Raw genomic sequence first — 15774 nt, forward strand, 5'->3', positions numbered from 1 at the left:
ACATGCAAAAAAAAAAAAGGATTTTAGCTTGCACATGATTGGATGATAAAAATCAGAGTTTCCCCTCATTTCAGATCTAAAGCGACTGAACTTCCAAGTGCACTTGTAGTGCCGAGTGGATTTCCCTTTCGTAAATCAACCTCCTATTATCTGATATCATGACATTCCTTTAGTGTGTAAAGAGTCCATCCTGACACTAGTGATATAACGGGGAATGGTGGTTTGGTTGAGCAATCTGATGCTGTCCAGCTATACTTCATAGATGAATTCTATATGATATGATCTAAATCAAGCACAGGGATGGTGGGAACCCCTCATAATGGGCACAGCAGGTGTTCAGACCCGGAACTCGGCACAAGGATGGTGGGAACCCCTCATAATGGGCACAGCGGGTGTTCAGACCTGGAACTCAGCACAGGGATGGTGGGAACCCCTCATAATGGGCACAGCGGGTGTACAGACCCGGTAGCTCAGCACAGAGATGGTGGTAACCCCTCATAATGGGCACAGCAGGTGTACAGACCCGGGAACTCAGTACAGGGATGGTGGGAGCCTCTCATAATGGGCACAGCAGGTGTACAGACCTGGGAACTCAGCACAGAGATGGTGGGAACCCCTCATTATGGGCACAGCAGGTGTACAGACCCGGGAACTCAGTACAGGGATGGTGGGAGCCTCTCATAATGGGCACAGCGGGTGTACAGACCCGGGAACTCAGTACAGGGATGGTGGGAGCCTCTCATAATGGGCACAGCGGGTGTACAGACCCGGGAACTCAGTACAGGGATGGTGGTAACCCCTCATAATGGGCACAGCAGGTGTACAGACCCGGGAACTCAGTACAGGGATGGTGGGAGCCTCTCATAATGGGCACAGCGGGTGTACAGACCCGGGAACTCAGTACAGGGATGGTGGGAGCCTCTCATAATGGGCACAGCGGGTGTACAGACCCGGGAACTCAGTACAGGGATGGTGGGAGCCTCTCATAATGGGCACAGCAGGTGTACAGACCCGGGAACTCAGTACAGGGATGGTGGGAGCCTCTCATAATGGGCACAGCGGGTGTACAGACCCGGGAACTCAGCACAGGGATGGTGGAAACCCATCATGATGGGCACAGCAGGTGTACAGACCTGGGAACTCGGCACAGGTATGATGGGAACCCCTCATAATGGGCACAGCGGGTGTACAGGCCTTATAACTCAGCACAGGGATGGTGGGAACTCCTCATGGGCACAGCGGGTGTACAGACCTTATAACTCAGCACAGGGATGGTGGGAAAAGGTTTAATAGTATCAACATTTTTATTTTCTCTAAGGATAATTTAACATTCTTTAATTCCTAGTTGCAAATCGGAGTTGTCACAGAGAGGCGTCGGTCTTCTTTCTGAGCGTCGATGGGATGGGATGGCGGTCTACTGCCGCTGTGCACTTGCTCCACCCCCTCTGGGGCCTGCCATCTACTGCAGCCATCTTTCTGAGAGCCAGTTGGGCTGCCAGCTGGTGATCTCTGTGCCGCCATCTCTCCCGTCTTCTCTGGGCTCCCTGCGGCATGCCCGCTCTCCAGGCTGGGGGTTGGACTCTGTTTCCGAGACCCCTCCTTCTTCATGGGAACCTATTTGAAACAAAGTAGCCAGAGGCATAATAAAAAAGTGATTTTAAAGGGACAGTTCACCCAAGAACCAAAATTTCATGGGGAGACAAATCATGTGGATAGAGAGAGTTTTGATCACAGACAACTCAACTTAATAATAGCACCACATCCCTTAAATGTATATGAAGAGAGAGGATAATGGGATTTTTAAGGTGCAAATTGATTTGGAAAACAACTATGTTTATATAAGAAAGTTTTTGTATTCTTTTAGAAAAACAATTGTGGCTACAGCATAAAAGAATAGAATTCCCAACATGTTTCACCCATATATATCAGGCTTCTTCAGGGGATGCTCTCCAGCTAGAGGTACAAGCCTTCTTGGGCTCTTGAAATATTGGTCAAATCGCTAAAGGGTCACAGGCGTCTAACCGTGTCCAGTGAACATAGTTAGTAATGTTGAATAAAGACACCAGTCCATCCAGTTCAACCTGAGTGAGTGTCTACAATTGTCCCTATCCCTGTACATTGCACACTCACATTGGTCCCTACCCACAAGGAGCCCACAATCCAAGGTCCCCATTCATATACTAGGGCCAATTTGGGACAGAAGCCAATTGACCTACCTGCATGTCTTTGGAGTGTGGGAGGAAACCGGAGTACCCGGAGGAACCATATGCTAAAGGTGACCATAGGGGGCATTCAAGGCCCGAAAGTTCTGCAGTGGACTCAAGGCCAAGGGATGAATGCTGTCTTGAACTGCCAGTACTTATTAATACAACAGGCATTCAATGACAGCATAGGCTGCTGGAACCTAGGGACATACATATGCTGTCATTGAATGCCAGTTTTATTAATAAGTACTGGCAGTTCAAGACAGCATTCGTCCCTTGGCCTTGAGTCCACTGCAGAACTTTCGGTCCTTGAATGCCCCCTATGGTCACCTTTAGAACATGGTTCTCTGGACACGGTTAGACGCCTGTGACCCTTTAGCGATTTGACCCATATTTAAAGAGACCAAGAAGGCTTGTACCTCTAGCTGGACAGCATCCCCTGAAAAAGCCAGATTATATATGGGTGAAACATGTTGGGAATTCTATCCTTTTTTGCTGTATCCACAAAATCTTGTTGATTTGTACTTGCAATTTGTTGTGTTTTTAACAATCTTTATTTTTTCTAAAATAATAAAAAAACTTTTATATAACATAGTTGTTTTTCAAATCAATTTGCACCTTTAAAAATCCCATTTTCCTCTCTCTTAAATATATATAAATATTATAATATAGATATTATAATAAATATATATATATAAATATTATAATATAGATATTATAATAAATATATATATATATATATATATATATATATATATATATATATATTCATGTGGATGTATCCATGTTTTGCAGAAGTGTACTACATTGTTTTTAAATTGCCTGACAAACACTTGGGAAAAAATAAGATTGTTGTATTCATTAAAAAAAAAAATGCAACCAATAAGTGCATCTACATTCGTTCTGTGCAAAAAACAGGCAAAAAAACAAACACAGGAACAAATATTAAGCTATTTCCTCTGCTAAATGAGTGTTTTTCATTGATTTAAAACAGAATTACTGCATTTGTCAACTAGATGGCGCCAAGAATGATAAGAATTTCCTGTGGTACTTTGGTGCCATCTAGTGGCCAAATCTATTTCGTGATTTAAAATGGAAAAATATTGCATTTGGCCACTAGATGTCACTAACGATCATTTTCTATAATGATCGGGGCCATCTACTGGTCAAACATGGTATTTTCTAATTTAAATCAATGAAAAATATTCATTCAGTGCAGGAAATAGCTTAATAACCCTTTTTTTTTTGGCCCTTTTCACACAGAACGAATGTGCATGCACTTGAGCCCTAAAGCTCAACATGAATGGTACTTCTATTACAACGGCACATAATCTGCTTGGGGTATCCTTTGGCTTCTTATACAGTTATCTCTTGAGGACTTGAGAATTCCCACCCCCACCTTGGAATCTCACTCCTGCTGCCTCTGTAAGGAGTCACCTGTGACCTCGGCACTCCTTCTGGAGCTGCTCTTCATTGTCATCAGTATGGGCCTCCAGCAAAAGAGTGAGCAAGAATGACAACCTCTGTTGAATTTTGGCCTTGGTTCTTGTCCTGATGACTTGTGTCGCCAAGACAGGAAGTGAAGAGATTTCCCCCCACCAGGGGACACCAATAAATATCTGACAGGACCTAGAAAAGATTTGACCAGAGTTCAGCTAGGCCTCCTGTCCAGCTGTATTTTTATGAATGGATAGGAGGCAGGACAGACCTTGCCGGTGATGGTGGGCCTCAGCCCGTTGGAGGCGCTGATGAGCGGATCCGAATTCTCGACCCACTGCGTCAGGCGTTTCGATGCGTCTGCTGAGCGGGAGGTGAGGCTCAGTTTGGAAGGAGGAATCTTCAGGGGCATGTCCCACGTCCCCAGGAACGTTCCCCATGGGCTGGTCTGAAAGGGAGAGAGAGTTCAATATTTATACAGTATATGACCAGAAAATCAGGCTGCAAATGTCTCCCCCTGCTGGTAAAAACATTGAGTGCACTTGCTCAACTACTGAAATGTTACTTGCCTGGCTCTTTGTGCTTTTAAAGTATAAATGAAGGCGTTTATTTTTTCGTTTTTGGATGGAGTGGAGAGGGAATAGCACCAGGGGTGTATCTACAGGGGTCGCTATTATGATAGGGCCCCCCCCCCCCATGCTCCCTATCTAATGTGGAGCCCCTGCATACAGAGGTACTGGTCTCTCCATTTTCTTCCTGCAGCCTCTGAATGCCTACAGGAGGGAGAGGAGGAGAAGCCGGAATGGAGAGGAGAAGCTGGCATGAAGAGATTGATTACCTTCCTGCTGGTTACTGCGAGGGCGGGGATGCTGTCAGGATGGAGAATGGGGAAGGGGCCGGTAAATATGTAATTTACCAGACCCTTCCTTTTCTGAATGGACACAGTAAGTGATTGGTATGGATCGCTCCTGTGTCTATTCATAACTGAAGCATAGGTCCTTTGTGGTGCGTTGGATAGCCCGTTCCAAGTATTAGGCTGCCCCACAGCGACACACGTTAACACAAAACGCAGCACACGCTAACGTACAACAGTTTACCCCATGTGACCAGGCTAGTGCGCTTCTGTACACATTGAATGGGACTTTTAAATCGTGCGACTTCACTTGATGTTGCACAATTTCGAAAGCCGCAGGTCAGGTGGGACATGGCTGGCATCTGTGCGACTTCATGCACTGATGTCTATGCAAGTCTCACCCAAAGCCACTAGTGCAACTTGTCGTGCGATTTGACAAGTCCAAATTGCACATCAAGTCGCAACCTATTGTCGGCAATGGAACCGTTCAAATCGGTGCAACACTGATGAAAAATTAAAAGGTTCCTGCACTAATTTTTTTTGCGATTTTAGGTGCGACTTGCATAGACATCTGTGCGTGAAGTCACGTAGATTTCAGGCAAGTCTGTGGCTTTGAAATGATGCGACTTCAAGTGGAACAGGGTGAAAAATCACAAAAAATTGTGCAGAAACTTTTAATTGGAGCAGCACCGCTAAATCAGATTTGCACTGATTTGAACAGTTCCATTGCTGACGATAGGGGGCGACTTGTCTCGGTTGAGGTGACCTCTGTCATGCTCACGTTTCAAGGGAAGGTCTCAGTTGAGGTGATCTCTATCATGGTCACTTTTCGGGGAAAGGTCTCAGTTGAGGTGACCTCTATCATGGTCACTTTTCGGGGAAAGGTCTCAGTTGAGGTGACCTCTGTCATGGACACTTTTTGGGAGAAGGTCTCAGTTGAAATTACCTCTGTCATGGTCACTTTTCAGGGGAAGCTCTGGGTTGAGGTGACCTCTGTCATGGTCACTTTTCGGGAGAAGGCCTCAGTTGAAGTGACCTCTGTCATGGTTACTTTTCAGGGGAAGGTCTCAGTTGAGGTGACCTTTGTCATGGTCACTTCTAAGGGGAAGGTCTCAGTTGAGGTGACCTCTGCTATGGTCATTTTTTTGGGGGAAGGTCTCAGTTTAGGTGACCTCTGTCATGGTCACTTCTAAGGGGAATATCTCAGTTGAGGTGACCTCTGTCATGGTCACTTTTCAGGGGAAGCTCTGGGTTGAGGTGACCTCTGTCATGGTCACTTTTTGGGAGAAGGCCTCAGTTGAAGTGACCTTTGTCATGGTTACTTTTTGGGGGAAGGTCTTGGTTGAGGTGACCTCTGTCATGGTCACTTTTCAGGGGAAGGTCTCAGTTGAGGTGACCTTTGTCATGGTCACTTCTAAGGGGAAGGTCTCAGTTGAGGTGACCTCTGCTATGGTCATTTTTGGGGGGGAAGGTCTCAGTTTAGGTGACCTCTGTCATGGTCACTTCTAAGGGGAATATCTCAGTTGAGGTGACCTCTGTCATGGTCACTTTTCAGGGGAAGCTCTGGGTTGAGGTGACCTCTATCATGGTCACTTTTCGGGAGAAGGCCTCAGTTGAACTGACCTCTGTCATGGTTACTTTTCAGGGGAAGGTCTCAGTTGAGGTGACCTTTGTCATGGTCACTTCTAAGGGGAAGGTCTCAGTTGAGGTGACCTCTGCTATGGTCATTTTTTGGGAGGCAGGTTCTCAGTTTAGGTGACCTCTGTCATAGTCACTTTTCAAGAGAAGGTCTCAGTTGAGGTGACCTCTGTCATGGTCACTTTTCAGGAGAAGGTCTCAGTTTAGGTGACCTCTGTCACGGTAACTTTTCAGGGGAAGGTCTCAGTTGAGGTGACCTCCGTCGTGGTCTTTTCGAGAGAAGGTCTCAGTTGAAGTGACCTCTGTCATGGTTACTTTTTGAGGGAAGGTCTCAGTTGAGGTGACCTTTGTCATGGTCACTTCTAAGGGGAAGGTCTCAGTTGAGGTGACCTTTGTCATGGTCACTTCTAAGGGGAAGGTCTCAGTTGAGGTGACCTCTGTCATGGTCACTTTTCAGGGGAAGCTCTGGGTTGAGGTGACCTCTGTCATGGTCACTTTTTGGGAGAAGGCCTCAGTTGAAGTGACCTTTGTCATGGTTACTTTTTGGGGGAAGGTCTTGGTTGAGGTGACCTCTGTCATGGTCACTTTTCAGGGGAAGGTCTCAGTTGAGGTGACCTTTGTCATGGTCACTTCTAAGGGGAAGGTCTCAGTTGAGGTGACCTCTGCTATGGTCATTTTTGGGGGGGAAGGTCTCAGTTTAGGTGACCTCTGTCATGGTCACTTCTAAGGGGAATATCTCAGTTGAGGTGACCTCTGTCATGGTCACTTTTCAGGGGAAGCTCTGGGTTGAGGTGACCTCTATCATGGTCACTTTTCGGGAGAAGGCCTCAGTTGAACTGACCTCTGTCATGGTTACTTTTCAGGGGAAGGTCTCAGTTGAGGTGACCTTTGTCATGGTCACTTCTAAGGGGAAGGTCTCAGTTGAGGTGACCTCTGCTATGGTCATTTTTTGGGAGGCAGGTTCTCAGTTTAGGTGACCTCTGTCATAGTCACTTTTCAAGAGAAGGTCTCAGTTGAGGTGACCTCTGTCATGGTCACTTTTCAGGAGAAGGTCTCAGTTTAGGTGACCTCTGTCACGGTAACTTTTCAGGGGAAGGTCTCAGTTGAGGTGACCTCCGTCGTGGTCTTTTCGAGAGAAGGTCTCAGTTGAAGTGACCTCTGTCATGGTTACTTTTTGAGGGAAGGTCTCAGTTGAGGTGACCTTTGTCATGGTCACTTCTAAGGGGAAGGTCTCAGTTGAGGTGACCTTTGTCATGGTCACTTCTAAGGGGAAGGTCTCAGTTGAGGTGACCTTTGTCATGGTCACTTCTAAGGGGAAGGTCTCAGTTGAGGTGACCTCTGCTATGGTAATTTTTTTGGGGGAAGGTCTCTGTTTAGGTGACCTCTGTCATGGTAACTTCTAAGGGGAATGTCTCAGTTGAGGTGACCTCTGTTATAGTCATTTTTCGGGGGAAGTTCTCAGTTTCGGTGACCTCTGTCATAGTCACTTTTCAAGAGAAGCTCTCAGTTGAGGTGACCTCTGTCATGGTCACTTTTTGGCAGAATGTCTCAATTGAGGTGACCTCTGTCATGGTCACTTTTCAGGAGAAGGTCTCAGTTTAGGTGACGTCTGTCACGGTAACTTTTTAGGGGAAGGTCTCAGTTGAGGTGACCTCCGTCATGGTCTTTTCAAGAGAAGGTCTCAGTGGAGATGACCTCCGTCATGTTCACTTTTAGGGAGAAGGTCTCAGTTGAGGTGACCTCTGTCATGGTCACTTTGCGAGGGAAGGTTGCAGTTGAGGTTACCTCTGTCATGGTCACTTTTCGGGGGAAGTTCTCAGTTGAGGTGACCTCTGTCATGGTCACTTTTCAGGAGAAGGTCTCAGTTGAGGTTACCTCTGTCATGGTCATTTTTCAGGGAAAGTTCTCGGTTGAGGTGACCTCTGTCATGGTCACTTTTTGGGAGAATGTCTCAACTGAGGTGACCCCTGTCATGATAACTTTTCAGGAGAAAGTCTCAGTTGAGGTGACTTCTAACGGATCCAGGAAGGTTACCTTGGCCTTGGGTACTCCGGAAAGCAGATGACCTCTGTCATTGGCAATAAACTGAGTGAAGCCTTCATGGGTGGAAGGACGCTGAAAGAGAAACATGACGTTAACAAGAGACGCAACAATCAAAATAAAAGATCAAGAGCAAACAAACATAAAAAATCTTTCCAGCAAACATCGCAAGTATGCTAAAGTCCGCACTTAAGGACATCCACCTGTACAACCATATTTAGCTTGTCCTCCCATACACTGCCATTCCTTGTCATCTGATTCTCTGCAATGGGCAGAGCTGAGACTACCCAGCTTGCCTTTTTTTTTTTTACCAGCAAATTACTTTTTTTCTTTTTAAATAAAGTGCATAGTCTTTAAATTTTAGTTTTAGTGTCACGCTGAGAATAAATAAAGTATTTTTTTCATTAAAAATGTGTAATTTTTTTGTCAGAGGAGAAAAAATTATTTTATTTCTTCACAGATTTGGAACAACTTTATTTTAATGCTTCGCCTTCACATAACAGACCTGGTAAGACTTTGGGGAGAGCAGCGCCCTCTTCTGTCCTAGGTGCAGTAACACTGCCAATGTTCTACAGTGGTCTATAGAGAAAGCTGGTGCTCCAATAGCAGTGGTTACAGCCATATAATAAAGAGGAGCTGTCATCACATCTGAGGGATGTGTCAGTGTAGGTGTGTCTCACAAATCTGTGTCCCCTGCACCTTGTCTTGTAATAATCAGTGCAAGCAGTTCAATGTTCTGATCCACCTTTATATAATATATGTTTATTATTGCCCTGTAGTATGCTGACATCTAGTGGCGGTTTTGAATCACTACAACTAGTGTGATTTCTCTGTTCTTCCCTCCTGTTTGGTGCTAGCAGGGCTTGGTGCTAGATTATTTTGCACCAGCTACTTGCACCCCGCCCCCCCCCCCCCCCCCCCCCCCAAACACCCAAAAAAACGAGTAGAAAATGAAACCGCAAGACATGAAACTGCTAAATTTCTCCAGCTAACATCATCCAATCCTGCAGTGCACAGAACGTCGGTGCAGTGCGAGGGAACATTGGTGGAAGTGGGAAGCAGCCCCAGGAAGCATCCAGCAGGAGAGCAGAGGAGGGGAGCCAGCAGGGCTGCAGGGAGGATGAGGGGGGCTGGGATCAATGTGGGCTGGGAGAGAAAAAACGGGGGCTGGGAGAGGGAAAAACATGGGCCCGGGAGAAAGAGGAAACAGGGGGGCCGGGGGAGGGGAAACACAGGCCCGGGAGAGAGAGGAAACGGGGGCCAGGAGAGGGAAAACAGGGGCCGGGAGAGAGAGGAAAAAGGGGGCCGGGAGAGAGAAAACAGGGGTTGGGAGAAAGAGGAAACAGGGGGGCTGGGAGAGGGAAAATTAGGGGCCGGAAGAGATGAAACAGGATGGCCGGGAGAGAAAAACAGGGGGGCTGGGGGAGAGGAAAGAGGAGGGCCAGGGGAGAGGAAACGGGGGGGCGGGGGTGAGGAAAGAGGGGGTTGGGGAGAGGAAAGAGGAGGGCTGGAGAGGGGAAAGGGGGGGCCGGGGGAGAGGAAAGAGGGGGGCCGGGAGAGAAAAACAGGGGGGCTGGGGGAGAGGAAAGAGGAGGGCAAGGGGAGAGGAAACGGGGGGCGGGGGTGAAGAAAGAGGAGGGTTGGGAAGAGGAAAGAGGAGGGCCGGGGTAGAGGAAACAGGGGGGCCAGGGGAGAGGAAACAGAGGGACCGGGGCAGAGGAAAGAGGGGGGCCAGGGGAGAGGAAAGAGAGGGGGGCCGGAGGAGAGGAAACAAGGGGACCGGGGAGAGGAAAGAGGAGGGGCTGGGGGAGAGGAAACAGAGGGACCGGGGGAGAGGAAAGAGGGGGGCCAGGGGAGAGGAAAGAGGGGGGCCGGAGGAGAGGAAACAAGGGGACCGGGGAGAGGAAAGAGGAGGGGCTGGGGGAGAGGAAACAGAGGGACGGGGAGAGGAAAGAGGGGGGCCAGGGGGAGAGGAAGAGGGGGGCCGGGGGGAGAGGAAAGAGGGGGGCCAGGGGAGAGGAAAGAGGGGGGGTGGGGCAGAGGAAAGAGGAGGGCCAGGGGAGAGGAAACAGGGGGACCGGGGGAGAGGAAAGAGGGGGGCCGGGGGTGAGAAACAAGAGGGCCGGGAGAGAAAAAAACAGGGGGGCTGGGGGAGAGAAATGAGGAGGGCCAGGGGAGAGGAAACGGGGGTGAAGAAAGAGGGAGTTGGGGAGAGGAAAGAGGAGGGCCGGGGGAGAGGAAACGGGTACCGGGGGGAGAGGAAAGAGGGGGGCCAGGGGAGAGGAAAGAGGGGGCCGGGGGAGAGGAAACAGGGGGACCGAGGGAGAGGAAAGAGGGGGCCGGGGAGAGGGAAACAGAGGGACCGGGGGAGAGGAAAGAGGGGGGGGCCAGGGAGAGGAAAGAGGGGGGCCGGGGGAGAGGAAACAGGGGGACCGGGGAGATGAAAAAGGGGGGCTGGTGGAGAGGAAACAGGGGGACCGGGGAGAGGAAAGAGGGGGGCTGGTGGAGAGGAAACAGGGGACCGGGGGAGAGGAAAGAGGGGACCGGGGAGAGGACAGAGGAGGGGCTGGGGGAGAGGAAACAAGAGGGCCGGGGAGAGAAAAAACAGGGGGGCTGGGGCAGAGGAAAGAGGAGGGCCAGGGGAGAGGAAACAGGGGGACCGGGGGAGAGGAAAGAGGGGGGCCGGGGGTGAGGAAACAAGAGGGCCGGGAGAGAAAAAACAGGGGGGCTGGGGGAGAGAAATGAGGAGGGCCAGGGGAGAGGAAACGGGGGTGAAGAAAGAGGGGAGTTGGGGAGAGGAAAGAGGAGGGCCGGGGGAGAGGAAACGGGTACCGGGGGAGAGGAAAGAGGGAGGCCAGGGGAGAGAAAGAGGGGGGCCGGGGGAGAGGAAACAGGGGGACCGAGGGAGAGGAAAGAGGGGGGCCGGGGGAGAGGAAACAGAGGGGCCGGGGGAGAGGAAAGAGGGGGGGACCAGGGGAGAGGAAACAGGGGGACCGGGGAGAGGAAACAGGGGGGCCGGGAGAGAGGAAAGGGGGGGCAGGGGTTAAGAAAGAGGGGGGTTGGGGAGAGGAAGAGGAGGGCCAGGGGAGAGGAAACAGGGGGGACCGGGGGAGAGGAAAGAGGGGGGCTGGGGGAGAGGAAACAGGGGGACCGGGGGAGAGGAAACAGGGGGGCCGGGGGAGAGGAAACAGGGGAATCGGGGGAGAGGAAACAGGGGGACCGGGGGAGAGGAAAGAGGGGGCCGGTGGAGAGGAAACAGGGGGACCGGGGAGAGGAAAGAGGGGGGCTGGTGGAGAGGAAACAGGGGGACCGGGGAGAGGAAAGAGGGGGCTGGTGGAGAGGAAACAGGGGGACCGGGGAGAGGAAAGAGGGGACCGGGGGAGAGGAAACAGGGGGGACCGGGGAGAAAGAGGTGGGCAGGAACAGGGGGCCGGGGAAGAGGAAACAGGGGACCAGGGGAGAGGAAACAGGGGGGCCGGGGAAGAGGAAACAGGGGGACCAGGGGAGAGGAAACAGGGGGGCAGGGGAGAGGAAAGAGGAGGGGCCGGGAGAGAGAGGAAAAGGGGGGCCAGGAGAGAAGAAACAAAGGGGCCAGGAGAGAGGAAACAGGGGGCTGGGAGAGAGGAAACAGGGGGGCCGGGGGAGACAAAACAGGGGGACCAGGGGAGAGGAAACAGGGGGGCCGACGGAGAGGAAACAGGGGGGGCCAGGGGAGAGGAAACAGGAGGGCCAGGAGAGAGGAAACAGCAGGACAGCTGGAGGACCTGGATAGGAGGGGCGGCATACATAGAAACCAATCAACTCCATTTCCTCCCTGCAGCTGCTGAAAGCCTGCGGGAGGGAGAGGAGGAGAAGCTGGCATTCAGCAGCTGCAGGGGATCAGTTTCTTTATGTGCCTCTGTCTTGTTAGGACATGCCGACACTGTGTCTTAGGTGGCTGCCTAGTTCGCCTAGTGGTAGCGCCGGCCCTGAATGCTAGTTAGACCCTTAATAGGCAGACCCTCTCTCATTGTTCCCCCAATCAGTATTAGTACTTTGCAGACACAGGACATAGTAAAGCTTGGAAAATTGGAAAACTCCCCTCTGCACTCATATTATCTGTATAGACACGTCTGCATCTTATTGAAGAGTGACGCTGCCTGTGGATGGTGTCAAGTCAGCAGGTGAGCATACTGTCCGGACAGACTGGGTCTATGGAGGTGTGCCAATATATATACTGTATATAGGAAATCAGAGATAAGTCGGCGGGGGTGTTACCTGTTTGTAGAGTTTCGGGACGGTCCAGTTCTGCAGTTGCTGGGGGTTGAAGCCGCTCTCATACTACAAACAGGAAAAAATTGTTACTTATGAATTATTTTTGGCCCCTTTAGTTCAATGTGCGTAGCGTTGCATTTTTTTGTAGCGTTAGGCGAGTGCGTTTGTTGTGCATTTTCTTTGTGAGTTGACATGCGTTGCTCTGTAAGCAGCCCATTGAAAATAAACACCCTGAAAATCTCGCACCACACTTTTTTTTTCTTTTTTTTTTTACGCCGCGCCCGTCTCCCTTAGTGTGGGAGCGGCATTTAAAATGATTGGCGCTTCAAAGCATCAACGCCTGCGCCGTGCATCGCCACATGTTGCGGGAATGCTCCCCCTCCCCAAAATGCATTGATATAAATCAGGTCCCAGGGGGCTTGTGGCACACGGGCAGGTACCCCCGACTCGGCGCGCACGCGCTGCGTATTTTGGTACCCTGGAGCTCCGGTGTATCGCGCATGAATGGGTGCAAGGCGGCTACGTGCCCTTGCTTGCGTAAAGTGGGGCAGGCGCACAGGCATTTGGAAAATTGCGCATGCACAAGTAGGGGGCCTCCATGGCCAGGGCAAGGGGTGGGCAGAGGGGAAGGCTGCCCTGGGCGCAGCGTGTACCCCAATCTACATGCGGGGCACCGGACGCATGGATTCCAATGGTTTTTTTTTTTTAAGCACATGATTTTCGCTTTAGTTTTTAATCTCATTCGGAAATTCGGATACATCCGACTAACGAAAATTCGTTAAGAGATCGATCCGCCCGCTTCTCGTGTGTTTGGAATTGCGGAGAAGCACGGAGAAGATCGTCTCGCTGTCCTTTGGGGGTCGCCGTTAAACCCGCGGACGTAGTGCGCATTTCATAAATGCGGCAAAGTGTGGCTCGTGCAGCTTTTTGCGCTTTTTTTTTTTGTTACCCGCATGGCTATTGGCTCGCCATTTAATCATAAAAACGCGCCGTTCCACGCAGGCTTAGGGAAATCTCCAGTGTGAACGGGTTCTTGGGCTGCGTCAAAAAAAAAAAATTGGGGCGCAAGTCGTTTTCCGGGGTATCGGACGCTCCACCTATAAACCTATACAGGCGGACGGCTCCTTTAAGGCGATCGTTTCACCGCGGTGTTCGCCCCCCTCCCCCATTATTGTACACCCCAATCCCTCGCAGTGATCATTCACGAGCGCCCTTTCACTTTAAATCCCCCCCCCCCCACATACAGAGACGATTGTACAGAGGACAGAAGCGATCGCTCTACCTGATTGGCACTGTAGTGTGTGGCCATGTTGCTCCCTTCTCCTCTTTCTGTGTACACTCCCGTTACCAGGCAACAGTCACCAGGGGAGGGCGGAGCCAGAGCAGCCACTCGCACCACCACCACCCCTCCCACTGCTGCTGATTGGCCGATGGAGAGATGAATGGGAACCCAACGCTCTGCACCTTGGTGTGGCCATTCATGTGTCTTCCTCCAATCACAGATCAGACTGTACATTGTAACTTTATTGAATGTTACAATGTGGAAAACATGGTGTTACCCCCTCCTCCATAAAACACGGTGTCACCCCAAGGGGCAGTGCTAGGTCTACAAAAGATCTGGGGTTAGTGCTCATAGCAGCGTAGTAAATAAAGTCATACCCCCAAGAGAGCCCCCCTTAAATCACGGTCCCAGAGATCCTCCCCCCTTACATCAGGGTCCCCAGAGAGCCTCCTTCTTACATAGGGGTCCCCAGAGAGCCTCCCCCTTACATCAGGGTCCCCAGAGATCCTCCCCTTACATCAGGGTCCCCAGAGAGCCTCCTTCTTACATAGGGGTCCCCAGAGAGCCTCCCCCTTACATCAGGGTCTCCAGAGATCCCCCCCCTTACATCAGGGTCCACAGAGAGCCTCCTTCTTACATAGGGGTCCCCAGAGAGCCTCCCCCTTACATCAGGGTCCCCAGAGATCCTCCCCCTTACATCAGGGTCCCCAGAGATCCCCCCTTACATCAGGGTCCCCAGAGAGCCTCCCCTTACATCAGGGTCCCCAGAGAGCCTCCCCCCTTACATCAGGGTCCCCAGAGATCCTCCCCCTTACATCAGGGTCCCCAGAGAGCCTCCTTCTTACATAGGGGTCCCCAGAGAGCCTCCCCCTTACATCAGGGTCCCCAGAGATCCCCCCTTACATCAGGGTCCACAGAGAGCCTCCTTCTTACATAGGGGTCACCAGAGAGCCTCCCTCTTACATAGGGTCCCCAGAGATCCTCCCCCTTACATCAGGGTCCCCAGAGAGCCTCCTTCTTACATAGGGGTCCCCAGAGAGCCTCCCCCTTACATCAGGGTCCCCAGAGAGCCTCCCCCTTACATCAGGGTCCCAGAGAGCCTCCCCCTTACATCAGGGTCCCCAGAGAGCCTCCCCCTTACATCAGGGTCCCCAGAGATCCCCCCTTACATCAGGGTCCCCAGAGATCCCCCCTTACATCAGGGTCCCCAGAGAGCCTCCTTCTTACATAGGGGTCACCAGAGAACCTCCCCCTTACATCAGGGTCCCCAGAGAACCTCCCCCTTACATCAGGGTCCCCAGAGAGCCTCCCCTTGGGGACCCCTGCAGAGACTTGGGGATATGGGCCCCAAAAGCCACCCCCTAGCAACGCCACTGGTCACCCCCCCAATAAAACACGGTGTCACCCTCAGCCCCTCCCCCATGGCGTCATCCATCATCCCCCCCTCCCATTAAAACATCTTCCTGATGGTGTGACCTGGGTGTGCTCCGCAGTGGGAGGAGCTTCAGGTGGTGAGGGGGAGGGGCCTCTGTGGCGGTGAGAATGGCATAGCGGTTACATGTTCATTTTGGAAAGTTTGAAGGAAACGTGCGTCACGCTTCCGGTGCCATTGGATGGAAATGTCCCCCCCCCCCCCCCCCCCCGCCCAGCGCCGGGAGCAGACGTAAACTGCGACAAAACGCACAGAGAAAAAAAACTCCCCAAAATGCGTTGGAGAGGCGTCTTCCGCTACACTCTGATGTGATCGGTGCTGTATAGAGGAGATCGGACTCCGGTGATCACAGGAGCTCACACTCTAATCCTCCCCCATTGGAAAGGATATAAAAGGTGGAAGGCCCCAGCGAGATTTGAACTCGCGACCCCTGGTTTACAAGACCAGTGCTCTAACCCCTGAGCTATGGAGCCATGTACAGGGAGGAGACCTGGGATCCGTCCTTCGTCCTTTTATATATACACTCATCCTCCACCAGAGGGCGCTCCCAGCGCTCTGTACTGGCGGATGGATTCCCTGCACAGTCAGTGATCGGACATCACATCGGACATCACATCGGACACTTTATATCTCC

The 15774-nt window shown here is 51.4% G+C and overlaps 1 protein-coding gene and 1 pseudogene across 2 annotated transcripts in view; one reads left to right on the forward strand and one right to left on the reverse strand.

Annotated features, from left to right (window-relative positions):
* Positions 1-1285: 1285 nt before the first annotated feature.
* CFAP126 (cilia and flagella associated protein 126) lies at positions 1286-13832 on the reverse strand. The gene is made up of 5 exons (XM_077464035.1): positions 13709-13832; positions 12430-12492; positions 8167-8247; positions 3913-4089; positions 1286-1614 (listed from the first exon to the last, which is right to left on the reverse strand). Exons 1-5 carry the CDS (start codon positions 13733-13735, stop codon positions 1342-1344), a joined length of 621 nt encoding a protein of 206 aa, XP_077320161.1. The 5' UTR covers positions 13736-13832; the 3' UTR covers positions 1286-1341.
* Positions 13833-15266: 1434 nt separating this feature from the next.
* Positions 15267-15774, forward strand: part of LOC143942160 (eukaryotic translation initiation factor 3 subunit F-like) — a 7877-nt pseudogene continuing 7369 nt past the window's right edge. Inside the window, exon 1 of the transcript XR_013264723.1 lies at positions 15267-15295. The product of XR_013264723.1 is annotated as a eukaryotic translation initiation factor 3 subunit F-like (transcript). The remainder of the gene's footprint in view (positions 15296-15774) is intronic.

Source organism: Lithobates pipiens, unplaced genomic scaffold, assembly GCF_037356315.1.
Source record: "Lithobates pipiens isolate NorthernLeopardFrog02 unplaced genomic scaffold, aLitPip1_a1.2 Scaffold_30, whole genome shotgun sequence".
In the NCBI taxonomy this organism is placed as follows: domain Eukaryota; kingdom Metazoa; phylum Chordata; class Amphibia; order Anura; family Ranidae; genus Lithobates; species Lithobates pipiens.

Bases quoted from the DNA above. Each gene is read 5' to 3' on its own strand.
- CFAP126 (XM_077464035.1), bottom strand. From the start codon at position 13,735: ATGGCCACACACTACAGTGCCAATCAG. The intron at 12,493-13,708 runs GTAGAGCGATCG...TCCTGTTTGTAG, and splicing joins CACACTACAGTGCCAATCAG to TATGAGAGCGGCTTCAACCC. The intron at 4,090-8,166 runs GTAACCTTCCTG...TCTCCCTTTCAG, and splicing joins CCGGAGTACCCAAGGCCAAG to ACCAGCCCATGGGGAACGTT.